The sequence below is a fragment of the Sphaerodactylus townsendi genome, linkage group LG17 (genome assembly GCF_021028975.2).
Source record: "Sphaerodactylus townsendi isolate TG3544 linkage group LG17, MPM_Stown_v2.3, whole genome shotgun sequence".
Lineage (NCBI taxonomy): Eukaryota > Metazoa > Chordata > Lepidosauria > Squamata > Sphaerodactylidae > Sphaerodactylus > Sphaerodactylus townsendi.
This window is the reverse complement of record NC_059441.1, coordinates 15390873-15407675: the sequence shown is the minus strand read 5'-3', so window position 1 is coordinate 15407675 and position 16803 is coordinate 15390873. Positions and strand designations below refer to the sequence as shown.

General features: G+C 47.4%; 1 protein-coding gene across 1 annotated transcript in view; it reads left to right on the top strand.

Annotated features, from left to right (window-relative positions):
- Positions 1 to 4042: 4042 nt before the first annotated feature.
- Positions 4043 to 16803, top strand: part of DMXL2 (Dmx like 2) — an 89403-nt gene continuing 76642 nt past the window's right edge. The window contains exon 1 of the mRNA XM_048519745.1: positions 4043 to 4309. Coding sequence (XP_048375702.1) covers positions 4223 to 4309 — 87 coding nt within the window. The 5' untranslated portion in view covers positions 4043 to 4222. The remainder of the gene's footprint in view (positions 4310 to 16803) is intronic.

The following is a 16803-nucleotide window of genomic DNA, read 5'->3' as shown; positions in this document are numbered from 1 at the left end:
GGATGTTGCATCTCGGTCGAAACCGTCCTGTTGATGCCGGCTATGTGTGTGTGGCTGTGAAGAAATCCAATATTTGCAGTTTGAATCTTCGCCAACAACACCTTCCTTTGTCGCTCTTAGATCCCAAACGGTAGACCCCCAATAAATAAGGTCATAAAAGATAAAAACACCTCATCGCAATCTGCCCTCTAAGAATTCTTCCTTTGCTGACAGCTCTCTCCTTACCAGATTTTCCTTCCTCCTGAACTCCATGATAAATACAGGAAGAACTGTGCATTGCGAAGAGTTAAGAAGGGCAAAAATTAGATTTTTCAAAAGGTAAAATGCAATGACAAATAGTGAATATTATTATTATTTATTATTATTTATTAATTTTATATACCGCCCTCCCCCTGAGGGCTCAGGGCGGTTTACAACAAGGTTAAAACATACATTAAAACATAATTTCAGCAACATAATTAATTACATCAGCAAAAACAGAAACTCATTTTAAAAAATGTGGATGGCATGCCTGGCTACTCCCTCCCTTGTGCCTCCCACGCGAGGCCACAGGATGACATGCTCTAGTAGATGAAGCGCAGAACCTCAGGCTGGCTAAACGCCTGGCGGAACAGAGGTCTGTCTTGCAGTTTATGTCCCTGCGGAAGTGCCACTCTGCAAGTCCCGCGAGGGGCCCTGGTCTCCCTATAGGAGCTCTGTTCCACCAGTGATAGGGCCAGGGCTTCAGGCCCTGCCTCTTTGCTCCGTGAAAGGCCAGCTCTTGATCCATTTTGGGGCCAGGGCTGATCATCAGCGTGCAGGTCCCTCCTCCCAAGGAGATTGAGGGGGGTCACTGCAAGTACAGGGGGGAGAGGTGGAACCAATCTCAGAATGGTGCTTTTGGTTCTTAAGAAGAGCAAGGTGTATTTACAGCATGGGCAGTCTTCGCGCGAGAGGCGGCAGCACCGGTATGGATCCCCTCTAGATCTGTTTCTCATGTCACCGCTTTGCAGCCGAGCAGCAGTCCCTCTATTGACCAAAGTTTGTCCGTAGCTTGTCAGAAGCAGAAGTTGACTGCACGACAGCGTTTGATAAATAGACCTCGCGCTTCTACTCCACACGCTGCTTGGAATGTGGCTGCTGAAAGAAGACTTTGAGCAAAGAATTTGACCTAACCTGTGTTTTTCTGGGGAATCAATAGTGGACCTTCTCCCTGCAAGGATCGGTTTATTTTGACACCTTGAAACTTGCGGCAGAATTTAGGACGCGTGCCTCACTCCTCTGCTGTGGTACTTCCTCGGAGCTGGGACTTTACGGCAAGACACTATAACCGAGGTTAAATTGAGGTAAGCCCTTGGTCATGCTCCTGAGATTGTTCTGGATCATAAGCCTCCACATCCCCTGCCAGCATGATGCTGGCAGGGGATGATGGGAACTGTAGTCCATAACATCTGGAGGGCCGCGAGTTTGACACCTGTGCTATAAACAGTAAAAGGGTTTGCCTTTCAGTTTCCTTTTAACAGAGAAAGTATCACTTAAGTGGAAGAAGAAGAGTTTGGATTTATATCCCCCCTTTCTCTCCTGTAGGAGACTCAAAGGGGTTTACAATCTCCTTGTAAACAATCTCCATGCATCTGTGTATGGTTCTCCAGTTGCACAGTGGCAGATAGGAAGGCGCCCAAAGCGGTGAGATCACTACTTGCACAGAGGTGGATTATCGGGCTGCCCTCTCCCTCCCCTTGGAAGAACTCTTGCTAATTCCCGGTTTCCAAAGTTAGGCCTAAAATATTCTGGAGAGGATCTGCCTCTATCCAGCAATACACTCTCTTTTTTTTTTGAATCCGTTACCATCTGGCATGGACGATGCAGGCTCCTTATCAAAATCTAGGGACAAAGAGGCTTAGAGACAGCTTCTGCTCTAGAGCTGTATGCATGCGTTGAACCTCGCCGGCTTCATGCGTTGGATGTGTTTGGGGTTGTGTAGTGATTGGTAGAGGAACGGGAAAGTGAGGATGCCACGCCACGTTAATGCGCGAGTCTGGAATTTGTGTGCATCGAGGAATGCTGCTGTAAATTTTCGTTGTGCATGCACAATGACAATAAATGCTTATGCTTATGCTGTGAGGTAGGTGGGGCTGAGAGAGCTCCGAAGAACTGTGACTAGCCCAAGGTCACTCAGCTGGCATGTGTTGAAGTGCGCAAGCTAATCTAGCTCACCAGATAAGCCTCCACAGCTCAGGCGGCAGAGCGGGGAATCAAACCCGGTTCCTCCAGATTAGAATACACAGGCTGGAATAACCATACACAGATTTGTTAGCCTAAGCAGTTTTGTTCACAGGCTCTTAAATAATAAGCCTGCAAGTCTCCACTAGCCTGGTAATAATAATATTAGTACCCCCCACTCCGTCTCATACTGAGGTGTCTGTTGTGGGGAGAGGAAGTGAAAAGAAGTTTGTAAGCACTTTGAGACTCCTTTCAGTTGAGAAAAGTGAGGTATAAATCCAAACTCTTCTACTCTTCTTCCTGCTGCCTTCAAGTTTTCCTAGCATTACTGGTTTTTCCAGTGAGTCCTGTCATATCGCAACATGACCAAAGTACTATAGCCTCTGTTTAGTCATTTTAGCTTCTAGGGACAGTTTGAGCTGGGCGTGATCAGGAACCCACTGATTTGTCTTGTGAGGTAGTTGTGAGTTTCTTGGGTTCTGCAGGAGGTTGGACTAGATAACCCTTTTAGCTTCAAGATGTTAATAACCATGAGTGTTAATCATTCTTTGAAAATGTCCATCTATCAATTACAGAAGATCACATTGCTTGGATGCACACATGCATGTTACAACATTCTAGGTTCTTGAAGGGGGGAGGGGAGGGAGGGGAGGGGAACCACCAGCTGGGATCCGCACAAATACTACGCGAGGCATCTGGGTGAGGCCTGAATTGTAAAGAAAATCCAACAACCAGATAGAGAACTGGCAGCTGAGATACTAAACAAAATTTAACAACAACAACAACAACAACAACAACAACAACAACAACAACAACAACAATAATAATAATAATAATAATAATAATAATAATAATAATAATAATGCCTCTGGGTGATGCTCGAATTGTAATGAAGGCCAACAACTAGTTAAAGATCTGGCAGCTGTGAAATCTACAATAATAATAATGCAGCACTTCTAGGAACTGCACATATTCTACGCAAATACCTCTAATATCCTAGGTCCTTGGGAAGTTCGACTCGATAAATTTGAATCCATGAGGATGAATTCCAGACACTTGTGCTGTGTTATGTGTATAATAATAATAATAATAATAATAATAATAATAATAATAATTTTAAGATTTCCATCTGTCAATCAGAAATGGCCACAATGCTTGGACCTTCGCATATACTACACTGATAAATTACATGTTTGCAAGAACCCAGGTTTTTGGTGGCTGTGATTTCAGATGATGATACTTTAAATATCTTCTTTCATCAACGACCAAAGGCCACAGTGCCTGGATCTGCACATCCACTATGTAAATCCATGAGGAAAGACCCAGGTGCCTCTGAAGGCCAAAGAAGGGGGCAGATTTGGTGGCTGCCATTCATTCATTCATTCATTCATTCCATTTATACCCCGCCCTACACCTAAGTCCCAGGGCGGCTTACATAATGGGCTTAAAAGCCACCTTAAAACACACAGTCCTAAAAACATAAGTATGAAAAAAGCCATTTCATCTCATCACGACCATCGTCGTCATCGTCATCGGAACGATCACCCCAATCTGGCCCTGGGCAGAGCATAAGGGCGCCCCCGTCCCTTGCAGTCTCCCAGCCTGGGGCGTCGTTCTTCCCTCCTGAGAAGCTGCCCCCGTGCGCCATTTTCACTCCGGCTAGAAGGCGCGGCCAACTGGAAGGTGCACCTAATAACTGGCTCCGTGGCGGCGGAAGCTGATATGCCTGCCGCGGGCCAGAGCGCCCGCTCCGTCCTCTGCGCGCCCTTCGCCTGGCGGGCGCGGCCTCCCGCACTCCTCCCCGTGCGCAAGTGCGGGCTCGCGCTGTGGCAGTCTCCATCTCTCCAGGCAAGTGGGTTCCCCTGGGCCGCTCTGCGTAATCCTCCGGCGCGGGAGGCGCAGCCAACCTCTCCAAGCGGCCGGCCCCGGTGCGCAGCCGCGCGCGCGCTCTCCCCGGCCCCAGAGCGGCGGCGGCGGCGGCGGCAAGGAGGCTTTGGCCGGGCGGCGGCTGGAGGCCGCGATGCATCTGCACCAGGTGCTCACCGGGGCCGTCAACCCGGGCGACAACTGCTACTCGGTGGGCAGCGTCGAGGACACCCCCTTCACGGTGAGGGCGGGGCCGCCGGGGGAGGGGCCAGGGAGGGAGGGAGGGCATGCCTGGGCGCGGGGGGGGGGGGAGGAGAAGGGGACATTATTAGCTTGAAGTAATTCAGTATTAGCCTTTTAATAATCCCTACACCCCCAGTGGATCCAACTCGTCTGGGTTGCAAAGCCGGGCGCAGTTCCCTGGGCCGTTCCCCTTGGGTTCCCATTTACTCCGGGCAGCAAAGTGGAAAGCGATGGAGGTGGGACATTTGTGCGATGGAACATACGCACATGGTCATCCAGCAACTTCGGCTGAATAAACGGGTATTCTATAGGCTGGAAGGGACCCATCGATTCCTGTCCGTCAGAATGGAAGGGCCAGTTTTTGTTCATGGTCTTTGGGGAGGGGGGCGGATAAGGGATGGTTTTAGGACTTTTTTAAAAAGTCTGGGGTGGGGCACTTAAAGACATCTCCCGATCCAACCTGTTAAAGGAAAACTAATTTGGCTTTTCTGCATTGAGGAGGAGGGGAAATAGACATAGGGAGGAGTTAAAGAAACGGTGACTAAAAATTCTTTTCCTCCAAGCAATTTTATTCCTGGAACAGATGGCTCAAGTGGATTTTATATATTTAAGAAGGACCGCTTTATTGTATTTGTTGTGGAGGGGGGTGGGGTGGCGATTATTTGTCCGACGATTGGTAATCTTGCAATGAACACGTCGTATCAAAAATAGGAGCAAAACGCAGATTTAAACACATTTTGCCGTGTTTGTTTAAAATCGCCGGGTGGCATATGTGATTCTTGTGCTTCTTCCCCCCCTCTAGTTTTTTTCCTTACAACAATCTTGTGAGGTAGGCTTGGCTGAAAAAGAGCCGGACAGGAGGTCCCTTAGGGACTTCTGTGGCCCAGCAAAAAATCTGGACTCGAGGGTCTGTGATCCAAATCCAACTTCCTGGCAATATTAGGGTGGGTCTCAGCGGCTGTGGTGTGCCCTTCTGGGCCTATGGGGTGTCTGGGAAAATGCAAGCGGTTTAATTTTGATAATATCCCCTTCCTTTCCCAGTGTCTATTTTTAGAAAGGGGAAAGATGATTTATTAATGGAGTGGAGCGAGCTAGTCTTTGTATAGGGGTTATTTATAGACCGGAGCTGCAGGGGCTGTCGGTCTCTGAGCAGGGACCGTAGGTAAGAGCGCATGAAGTTGGTTCCGCTGGTTCACTGCCCATTCAGCACGCCTGGGGAGTCGGGTGATGCTCCAGTGCGATGCCTGAATTTGCATTTCTGGTGTCCCGAGGCCCAGGAATGGGGTTGCGGTCTGTGATGGTGAATGGACGAGACGAAGTGCTTGTATTTCCCAGAACCCCCTCGGAGAGCGGGGAGAGACCATTTCGAGGCTGTGCTTCTGGTTCCTAGATCAACGACCACGTGGAAAGAGGAAATGGCATGCCTGTAGCTCTGTCAAGCGACTTGCTGTGGGGGAGAAGGGCGATATGGGTGCAGAGATCTCCCTTTCCTTGGCGTTTGAGCTCTGCTGTTGAAAGAAACATTGAGGAAATCCAGGTTCTTATTTTAACAGGAGAGGAAGATTTGCAATGACCAAATGCTGCTCTTTGCAGTGACTGAATGGTGCTCTTAACCCTTACAACAGTGATGGCGAACTCTATGGGCACATGGGTGCCAGAGGTGGGCACTAGGGAGCTCCCTCTCTGTGGCAAGTAAGCTACAGAGTTCTCCATCATGTGGGGAATTTCCCTCCCCACACACAATACATTCATAGGGCTGGCCTGTCAGCTGCTGGGCTTGATTATTAGCATTAAACCAAAGACCTAGTTTTTGGGGAAGCAGTATAGGGTCACCCTGTTAAGCTGCTGTTACAAACTCTACCCATTGATTCTTCATGTTCACAAACTAAAGCGCCATCCTTTGAACCTGGGAGTATCAGTCTTCTCGGTTTCTGGCAATGGGGTTCTCGGCTTCTGAGTAAAACCCTCCTAGGGTCTATAGTGATTCCACCTTATGGCATCGAAGAGTTGGCATGGGTTGCTTCAAAAGCAAAGCTTTCAACAACTACCACTCAAGCTTGGCATCTTCCGAAAGTAACGCATGCGCCTCAGAGCTTCAACCATTTTTTTCTAAACTGGAAACCTCAGGATTCAGGTTAAACTGGCTGTGTTGGCACTTTCGTGAGCAAATAAGTGCTGGTTTTTGGGGTTGCAGTTCTGGGCATTCCTCGGTCTCAAAAAAGGTTCCAGTTCCTATCGTTCTGCCTTTACAATGATGTGGACCTCTTTGGCTGAGACTGTTCTAGTAGCTTGATGACAGGGCTGTTTTATGGAGCCAATGGGCTTGTCGCAGAGTCTCTAGAAATTGTTGCAGATTCTCTAAAACATACAAGGAAGCAACCGTGGGGGCCTCCTTTTTGCTGCTACACAGCTCTGTTGACATCTTGGGGGCATTGTGCGGCTACCCCTCCTTCTGACATTGTTCTTTAAAACTCCAGCTACTGCTGTTATATCCTGTCTGTTCACAGTGGCTTCTGTGACCAGTTTCTACTTCAACCTGAAGTTGCTGCATTTTCATGGGCGCGCATTATTTTCTTTTGGGCACTGTATCTTCCATCTCAATGTCTCTAAAGTGCTCAGCGTCTCTAAAGGAACGGACTCCGTTATACTCCCTGTGGTTGTTTCAATTAGCAGAGAAGCAGGCCGGAAGCCGAAGAAGGTGAGGAGAATCACAGACAGTCTATCCTTCCTGCCACCAGTACATCCCAGTTAAGGAACGATGCCCAAAAATGGCTTTGTAAAAAAGTAAAAAGCCTTATCATTGATTGTATGTGTTGTGATGCTGACCCCTTCCAGACTCAGCTATAAATTATAATTGCCCAAGGCCTTTCTCTGTAATGAGTTTCCACATCCAATAATATAATCATTTTAATTGCCATTGTTGGCAGGTTTGTTCCCTTTCTGATGCGGTGAGTCCTGTAATGATTTTCTGTCTTGCGGTCTCAGATCTTAAATCTTGAAACTGGCCCTTGAGTGTCACGGGGTCAAATATTCAACACGTGAAGATAGTTTCAGAGGGTCGCCATATTAGTCTGCAGTAGAAAAGCTGGATTTGAGTCCAGTAGCAGTTTAGAGGTCATCAAGGTTTTTGGGGTATAAGCATTTGACTCTTGAGAGTCAACGCTTCCTTCGTCAGATACGAGTTGGAACAGGAATCTCTTGATTCTTTATATCCCAGTCCAAAGGTAGGAGCAGCCTTGCAGAGAAGGAAATCAGGATGCAGAGATTCAACGCACATTATAATCAGCTTGATTATTGCAGAGGGGAAGTGCTTAAGGACAGAAAATTCCCATATTTCATGAGGTCAGTATCCAATGCCCCTGTTCAGCCTTGGTGAGGGGGAGGTCCATGGTTCTGAACTTGTGAATGAACTCAAGCACAGCAATCTCACGTTGTAATTTCCCCTTGAAGTTTGTTTGTGACATGACAGTCTTTAAGTCAGCAATGGAATGACCCAGAAGATTAAAACGTTTTCCCACTGGTTTTTTTTAAGTGTTGGGGTTTCTTCATCTACCGCTTATAAGCGATGTCCGCCACTGGTGGACAATGGCTTTTTAAGCAATTTGTATCGTCGTTCAGAAATGCCGAGCCGGAAACAGTGATGGACCTCTTTAGTTGTGCCTACGCCGGCCAAACGAAGCAAATAATATTATATGGGGAAGTGCAGAGTGTGGGAAGTTTGCAAAACTTAATACCGATCATGCCGTTAGTGTCCAGTGACTATAATAAATTATGTACCTTTGGCCTGCACACACAAGACTCCAGGAACTATGATCAGGTCTTGAAAACAAAATATAATGCGTCCACGTTCTGTTGCTTGTAACTACATTGAGCAGAAGTTTAGAATTCGGCTCTCCCAACTTCCTTAGCGCCATCTGTTTCCGTCTCTGCTGAGCTGCCTTTCGAGCTTGGCTATATAATATCAGAGCAGTTCAACCAATGGCAGGGAGAGAGGCTCACCCTATCCTAAAGATGAGTCAGTCAAAATGAGGCGGGACAGCCAAAGTGAGGTCTTCCGAAGGGCAGAGGAACCGGTTTCAAGAGGGAATAAGGTCTCCAGAACAGGGTGGAATTTGTGTTCTTCCAGAGGGAATCCATATCAACTCGTACTTCAAGAGCATGGCCAATTGGTCATGCTGGTAGGGGCTGATGGGAATTGTAGTTCCTGAACATCTGGAGAGCCGTAGGTTCCCTACCCCTGTCCTAGAAGGAGAGAGTAACGTCAGTAACATGGTGGTGTACAGGTATCCCAGACCTCTGGTTGTGTTTCAAGCAATGTTTTCTGCAGCGGGAATTCTTTTGGAATGCTATCCATGGCAAAATCCTTGTGGAAGACATTCTATTGATGTTTTAAATGCTTGTGGATTGCTGCATGCATTCTGCCATGTGTATAATTTCAGGAGCACTTCATGGGAAACAAAATTCATTTGAAAACACCAAAAATCCAAACTAGCATAAAAGGTTGTGGCCCAGTGTGGAGACCAGTAGACACTGCTCGAGTTTGAAAAATGCCAAATCGGCACCACTGTTGAAAATGCCTAAAGTTTCTGTGGCCTCTTGTTTCCTCTAAGTTTTTAATAATTCTATGTACCTTCCAGCTCAGACTGTATTGTCACGACCTTCTCAGCTGGCCACATCACAAAAAATAGCATGCAAGAATTTTCAGGACGATTTGTGTTAAGGCGACGTGAATTAATGTGACGTCTGTTATGTGCCATCATCTTCTTCTGATGTATGGTTAATGTATAGTTAATGTATGGTTAACGAACTCCCAAAAGTCCTATGATGAACAACTGTGCTCAGGTCTTGCAAATACAGAAGTTTGTGGCTTCCTCCTCTTCCAAACATCTGGCCTTTTTCTTGTGGAGGTTTGGTCTCTTATCGATGGAGTCGAACTACATCTGCGCTGAATTTACTGCTGTAGTTTCCTTTCGCTTGCATTTTTAAGGAGGGGTCATATCCTGGCTTCCCTTTGGGGCCTGAAGTGGACCGTTGTTAGCTTTACCACGATGCAGACATGGGGATCCATGTTGGTTATCTGAAACCCCAAAAGAGGGTTTTGCCAAGGAAATACCCTAAAGGACCTTTTCCAACTGTCAAACCTCCTGGTCAAACTCCCTGGTCAGTGGAGGAAAATCTGTGCGTACAAAGAAACCACAAACATACGAGATTCTCTCTGTCTCTGAGCTATGTGTGTAAGGTCAGGGCACGTTCTGTAAGGAGCAGCAGTGGCGTATTGGTTAAGAGCAGGTGTACTCTAATCTGGAGGAACCGGGGTTGAGTCCCTGCTTTTCCACCTGAGCTGTGGAGGCTTATCTGGGGAATTCAGATTAGCCTGTGCGCTCCAACACACGCCAGCTGGGTGACCTTGGGCTAGTCATAGTTCTTTGGAGCTCTCTCAGCCCCACCTACCTCACAGGGTGTTTGTTTTGGGGAGCGGGGAAGGGACAGGAGTTTGTAAGACCCTTTGTTTGTTTGTAAGACCCAAGGAGCAGCAGTGGCGTAGGAGGTTAAGAGCTTGTGTATCTAATCTGGAGGAACCAGGTTTGATTCCCAGCTCTGCCACCTGAGCTGTGGAGGCTTATCTGGGGAATCCAGATTAGCCTGTACACTCCCACACACGCCAGCTGGGTGACCTTGGGCTAGTCACAGCTTCTCGGAGCTCTCTTAGCCCCACCTACCTCACAGGGTGTTTGTTGTGAGGGGGGAAGGGCAAGGAGATTGTAAGCCCCTTTGAGTCTCCTACAGGAGAGAAAGGGGGGATATAAATCCAAACTCTTCTTCTTCTTCTTCTTTGAGTCTCCTGCAGGAGAGAAAGGGGGGATATAAATCCGCTTAAGTTGTCGCTCGAGTGGTCGTGCGTGCATTAGGTGGAGTCATTAAAATTAAAGTAGATCGCCGCCGCCGCCGCCTTCGGTCATTGCTGGGTTGCTTCTTCTTCTTCTTCTTCTTCTTCTTCTTCTTCTTCTTCTTCTTCTTCTTCTTCTTCTTCTATATTTAAAACATTTATTAGCCACCTTTCTGCTTTATGGAAGCTTACAATGTAAATAAAGCAACAGTTATAGTTATCCTTTCCACTTCACAACTTTCCCCATCATGGTTTTGATATATCACAGCATAAGAAATTAAATGTGAAAATTGAGGTGGGGTTGAGAAGCTCCATTGCGTTAAACGCGGATGGCCAGCAGACAACACAAAAGAAGTTTAGACACTTAGAAATGCATAAAATATGTGTATAGTATATGTGATATCGACATATTTTATGTTTTAATAACATAAATAAACAGATTTTCAAAAAGAAGACATTCAGACTTATTTTCTGGTAGGAAGGATGGGTCCGAACATTTAACATGGATTTCCAGGTTGGACCCGCGGGTGGGGGGGCACCACACCTTTGAACCCTGTGATGTGAAAGGGATAAGTGTATAAAAAAATGCACAGAAAGCTTTTAATTTGAAATCACAGTGTAGGACTTCCAATAGACAGAACAACTAAATGAGCCAAACGCTGTTCAAACGCTGAGCTTTCCAGGCTATTAAACAATTCCAGAAAACTATGCAAGACTGAAATCTGCCACCAGATGTACAACTGAAGTTGGTATAGAGTCTAGGGGTTGGGAACCCGCTGGGCCGCAAGCCGCGACAGCTGGGCTCTTTCTGTGCGGCTGTTCTCCATGTTCCATGATTGCCGCAGCCGCCCGATCTTTCACCGCATCTTCACCGCCCTGGCGGCAGCAGGGCTGAGGGTGCATATCTTCGCCCGCGTTTTGCCTGCCTACTGCCCGGCCCCGCTGATTGCGATCGGGCGACTTCCGGGCGCTCGGCCTGGCTGAGACCCATCGGGTCTATTCCGCCACACCGCAGGCGCTGCGGTGAGCGGGCGGGGTGTGGAGCGGGGAGGAGTGGAGCCAAAATGGCTTTTTGAGGAAAAAAGGTTCCCACTTCCCCTGAGGGATTAGACTAGGGGTCTAGAAATCTGGCCCTCCAGATAACATGGACTGGATCACAATTCCCATGAGCCCTTGGCCATGCTGGCAGGGGCTGATGGGAATTGTAGTCCATGAACATCTGGAGGGCCATAGTTTGAAGACCCCTGGTATAGACCTATGGGAAATCTGTTGACCCCCCCACCTACACCTCTCCTAAATAAGATCTATAAGATTAGGTGATATTGGGATTTATATGGGCAAATGACTTGGATTTAAACCACCATTAGGGTATGTTATGATATGTTTTTAACTGTTGTTTATGTAAAGTGTTTTGTATGGCTGTTTAATTATGTACTTTAGCTGCCTTGAGCCCAGCTAAGACCACGGAGGGTGGTCTGTTAAATCTAACCAATCAGTATATTAAATAAATAAAACTTTCTTCAACTGCCTCGTAAAAAACAAAACTCGAGGCGGCCCGCGCACCTTCGTCCACCCAAAAGACCGTTTTGCTCAAGCCGTTTTGTTTCATGCCGTAACCCCAACGCTCCTTGGCTCCAGACTGTTTAATCTCTGGTGAGGGGGCGTAGCTCCATGGGAGAGTATCAGCTTTGTGTGCATAGATTAAATCCCCGACCTGGATCAGGTAGATAGTTGAAGGTGTGAGAGGCCGCAGTTTGAGAGTCACTGCCGGTCAGAGCAAGCATGTCCTGTCCTGGATAGACCAAAAATCTGATTCAGTAAAGGACATCTTCATGTGTCCAAAGGACTATTTGCTTTGGCATTTGTGATCCTTTCCCTGTTGCACTGTATCTTTCTACAGCAATATTCCTACTCTGTTAATCGGCGTTCTTGAGTTTGACCCCTTCCGCACGTGCAGAATAATACACATTCAGTCCACTTTCACAGTTGTTTGCAAGTGGATTTTGCTCTTCCACACAGTAAAATCCAGCTGCAAAGTGCACTGAAAGTGCATTATTCTGCATGTGCCCTTCTACATCTGGGTAATCCTATGGAGGGGTCCAGCCGTTCCCCCCTTTTTGGGGGAGAGTTTTAAAAAATGGATTTACCGTGTGCCTTTTATCGTGTTAACTGCTGTTTTAGTGGAATTTTAGTAAGTTTTCAATGAATATCTAAATGGATGGAGCCTATGTAATTTGGTGTGTATTGGTATGGTTTGCTCCCCAATCTAATATTGTGTTGATTTATGTTGTACAACGCCCGGAGCTCTTTGGGGATAGGACGGTATAAAAATCTAAACAATAAATAAATATATTGTTGAAGGCTTTCACGGCCGGAATCACTGGGGGGCTGTGTGGTTTCCGGCTGTATGGTCAGAAAACGATTCTCTAGCAGCATTCTCTCCTGACATTTCGCTTCTGCATCTGTGGCTGGCATCTTCAGAGGATCTGATAGTAGGAATGGAAAGCAAGTGGAGTATATATACTCACTGTGAGGTCAAAAGGTGAGGCCCTCTGAATAGAGGCAGCTCTGGGCATGTGAGAGTCACAAAGAAGCTCTGTAGCCTGGGGAGTAACAAATGACTGTGAGTCTCGGGAGTAACACTTGCCTTCCATTCCTACTTATCAGATCCTCTGAAGATGCCAGCCACAGATGCAGGCTTACCAACATCAGGAGAGAATGTTGCTAGAACATACGCTATACAGCCCGGAAACCACAGCACCCCAATAAATAAATAAAATAAATAAGAGGCCTCTGAGAACATAAGAACATAAGAACTAGCCTGCTGGATCAGACCAGAGTCCATCTAGTCCAGCATTCTGCTTCTACTGAAAGTAACCCACCACAGGGTGCCTTTTGGGAGCTCACATGCAGTGATGTGAAAGCAATGGCTCTTCTGCTGCTGCTGCTGTTCCTGAGCACCTGGTCTGCTAAGGCATTTGCAATCTGAGATCAAGGAGGATCAAGATTGGTAGCCATAGATTGACTTCTCCTCCATAAATCTGTCCAAGCCCTTTTTAAAGCTATCCAGGTGAGTGGCCATCACCACCTCCTATGGCAGCATATTCCAAACACCAATCACACGTTGCGTGAAGAAGTGTTTCCTTTTATTAAGGAACACCTGAGGAACACCTTGAAACCCATAAGTCCCTGCAGGTCCCCCGACATCAGCAATATGGGAGAAATATGACAGTATTCTGATTTTTAACAGCCTCAAAGCTGGGGGAGATCATCCAAAGCTTCCAACTCGGCCAGTGCGCAAGGTTATTAGTCCAGAAAACCCATGCATTAAGTGACTTCCGCTCAGCATATTTCTAACTTCTTGCAATCGCTATCAATGAACCCATTTTCCTTTTTTTACAAAAAGAAAAAGGAATTCATTTAAAACAACTGCAACGCATTAAAAAAATACACTGTGTGCAACAGCTCTCGTGGCGCCGATGGTTTAATTCGTGTTCCAAGCACCGCTGCAATGCTGTCGCGGAGAAATATATCGCCGCGTTCTCGAACAAGGCGCAGATGTGCTCGAATAGAGTGATCATGCAGTATTTTCCTGGGCTGCTGGATGGGAACGAGCTGTACGTTTGCAGAGCTGTTTTGGATGAAGTTGCACGTTGGAGAATCTTATAGCCTCTGCTGGATTCACCTTAATTCACCAGTTGCTTGAAGTTGGGAGAGTGGCGCTTTTTAGCAAACGGGGTCAGCAATTGCTGCTGAAACGACAATTAAAAATCCCTGTGCTTTCCCCAGAGTTAATTTTTGCTTGGAAAGAGGCCGGGATCGGTGGAAGAGCGCGTTCGCTGAATGCAGATCGTGTTGGGGCCTGTCTTTAAACTCAAATAGGAGATGCCGGATGAAACCTTTCTGCACCCAGTTCTCTTGAAAATTGCCACCAGATCAGAGCAAACTATACCAAGGCAGGTTTGTTTGCGTTGACGCTAGAACACCATTGGTAGTTTTGAAGCAGAAGCCGGACAAACACTTGTAAGGAATGTAAGGAGCAGCAGTGGTGTAGTGGTTAAGAGCAGGTGTGTTCAAATCTGGAAGAACCAGGTTTGATTCCCCGCTCTTCCGCTTGAGCTGGGGAGGCTTATCTGGGGAATTCAGATTAACCTGTACACTCCCACACACGCCAGCTGGGTGACCTTAAGCTCAGTCACACAGCTGAGACTCCTTCAGGGCCCCACCTTACACCTCTACACAAGGTAGTTTGTTGTCAGGGGGGGAAGGGCAAGGAGCTTGTAATACCCTTTGAGTCTCCTACAGGAGAGGACGGGGGATATAAATCCAAACTCCTCCTCCTCCTCCTCCTCCTCTTCTTCTTCAGGCTGGGGGTTGGACTAGATGGCCTCTTTGGCCCCTGCCATGTCTGATTACAAGATCCGTCAGCAGTTCTGAATATCCATGCAAGTTAATTGAAATGAATAGACAGCTGATATGTCATTGACACCAGCTTTTAATTTACCTGGAATGTTCCCATATGCGAAGGACTCTGTAATTCACAGTCCTCCAGAGAAGAGACAATTGGATAAACTGTCTTTCTGATCTAGCCTCTTACCAGTACCCATTTCTCTGTCATGGTAAAGGGGCACAGAGGTTGGTCTCTTAGTCTCCTCCCCTCCCCCTTTCTGCTGTCAAGTCACAGCTGACTTATGAAGTGCTTCCCTTATAATCAGGTGTGTGTCATCTCGGTTCTCCAGATGTTATGGACTACAGTTCCCATTATCCTCTGCCAACATCATGCTGGCAGGGGATGATGGGGACTGTAGTCCATAACATCTGGAGGGCCGCGAGTTTGACACCTGTGCTAAGAGTTTCAAGACACAAGATGTCCAGAGGTGGTTTGCAGTTGCCTGGCAGGAGAGAAAAGCAGGGTATAAATTCAAACTACTACTACTACTACTCTTCGTGGTGTAGTGGTTAAGAGCAGGTGGATTCTAATCTGGAGAACCAGGTTTGATTCCCCACTCCTGCACCTGAGTGGCAGAGGCTTATCTGGTGAACCAGATGTGTTTCTGCACTCCTACATTTCTGCTGGGTGGCCTTGGGGTAGTCACAGTTCTCTCAACTCTCTCAGCCTCACCAGCCTCACAAGGTGTCTGTTGTGAGGAGAGGAAGGAAAAGGAGTTTTTAAGCCCCCCTTGAGGCCCCTTCCGCACATGCAGGATAATGCACTTGTCAGCTGAATTTTATTGTGCAGAATAGCAGAATCCACTTGCAAACAATTGTGAAAGAGGATTGAAAGTGGATTATTCTGCATGTGCAGAAGGGTGAGTCTCCTTACTGAAGAGAAAGGCGGGATATAAATCCAACTCTTCTCCTTCTTCTATTCTCTTTCTTAAACATAAATGAACTTTGCCTTGTAAACTGACAAGGTGTCGGCCTCTCCAGGTGCGTGCGCTCTACTGGTGAGCATGTAGCTCATGGTAGTGCTCGATGTGTGTTGCACAGCTTCTGGTCAACGGCTTTCTTCGACGCCCAGCGGCACATTGGAAGGCAGTTCCACCTGGTTGTCCAAGAAAGGGGGGAAATAAACAAGGCCCTTGTCGATGCCTCCCGGCTTAATCCTTTTTTAATACTGTTTTGAAAGATCAGCCCTTCTCTGAAGCTGGCTTTGGGGTTGGCCTGTTGGAAAACCTCTCGAGGTTTGAAGGACAGGGACTGTGCCGCAGAGTCCTCCTGTTTTCTCCAGGGGAGCTGATCTCTGGAGGTGAGCTGTCATTCCGGGGGCTCCCTAGGTCCCACCTGGAAGCTAGCATCTCTACGCAGGTGTCGGCACCCCTCCGGGTCTTTCCTTGCCTTTGATTTGGATGGGACCAGACGTCGGCTCTCCCACCGGGCTTTGCCAAGGCTTGCCGCCCCTGCCTTTTTCCGGAGGCTCCTGCAAAGTCATTCTCGCCTCTCAGCTCGGAGGCTCCCGTCTCCTCTTCCTTGCAGGTAGCAGTCGTGACAGAAAAGCAGAGCAGACTCTCTGTGTGTGGGTGGTCCTTCGGCTGACTTTGTCGAGTGTTTTGTTGAGGGCTGGTGTTTTTTGTGTGTGTGCCTTTCGTAAGCTTGCTGATCTGCAGTGCTTACGCATTGCTCTCAGAAAGACTGGGAGAGAAGGGGAGAGAGAGAGAGGCTGGCTTGCCATAGTATTCCTCTCTTTTATTTTATTGCCGTAGTATTCCTCAGTTTAGTTCGCTCTTGCCTTTCTCCGGCCTCCCAAACGGATGAGGTTTTCGTCCTGACATTCTAGAGCAGCGGTTCTCAATCTGGGGGCCGGGACCCGCTTCAGGGGCTCGAACGCACCTTTCCGGGCTCAGCTTAAGACTTCTTGCATCAAAGTGTTTTCCATCTGTCAAATGGATCGGACAATGTTAGGTTGGGGTCGCCACAACATGAGGAACTGGTATTAAAGTGGTCACGCGGCATTAGGAAGCTGCTTGAGAACCACTCCCTAACACTCTCTGCATCAATGTTCTCCATCTGTAACATTGAGAAATGTTAGGGTTGGGGTCACCACGGCTACGAGAGAGCTTCGTATTAAAGGGTCGCGGGCATTAGGAAGGCTTTCGAGAACCACT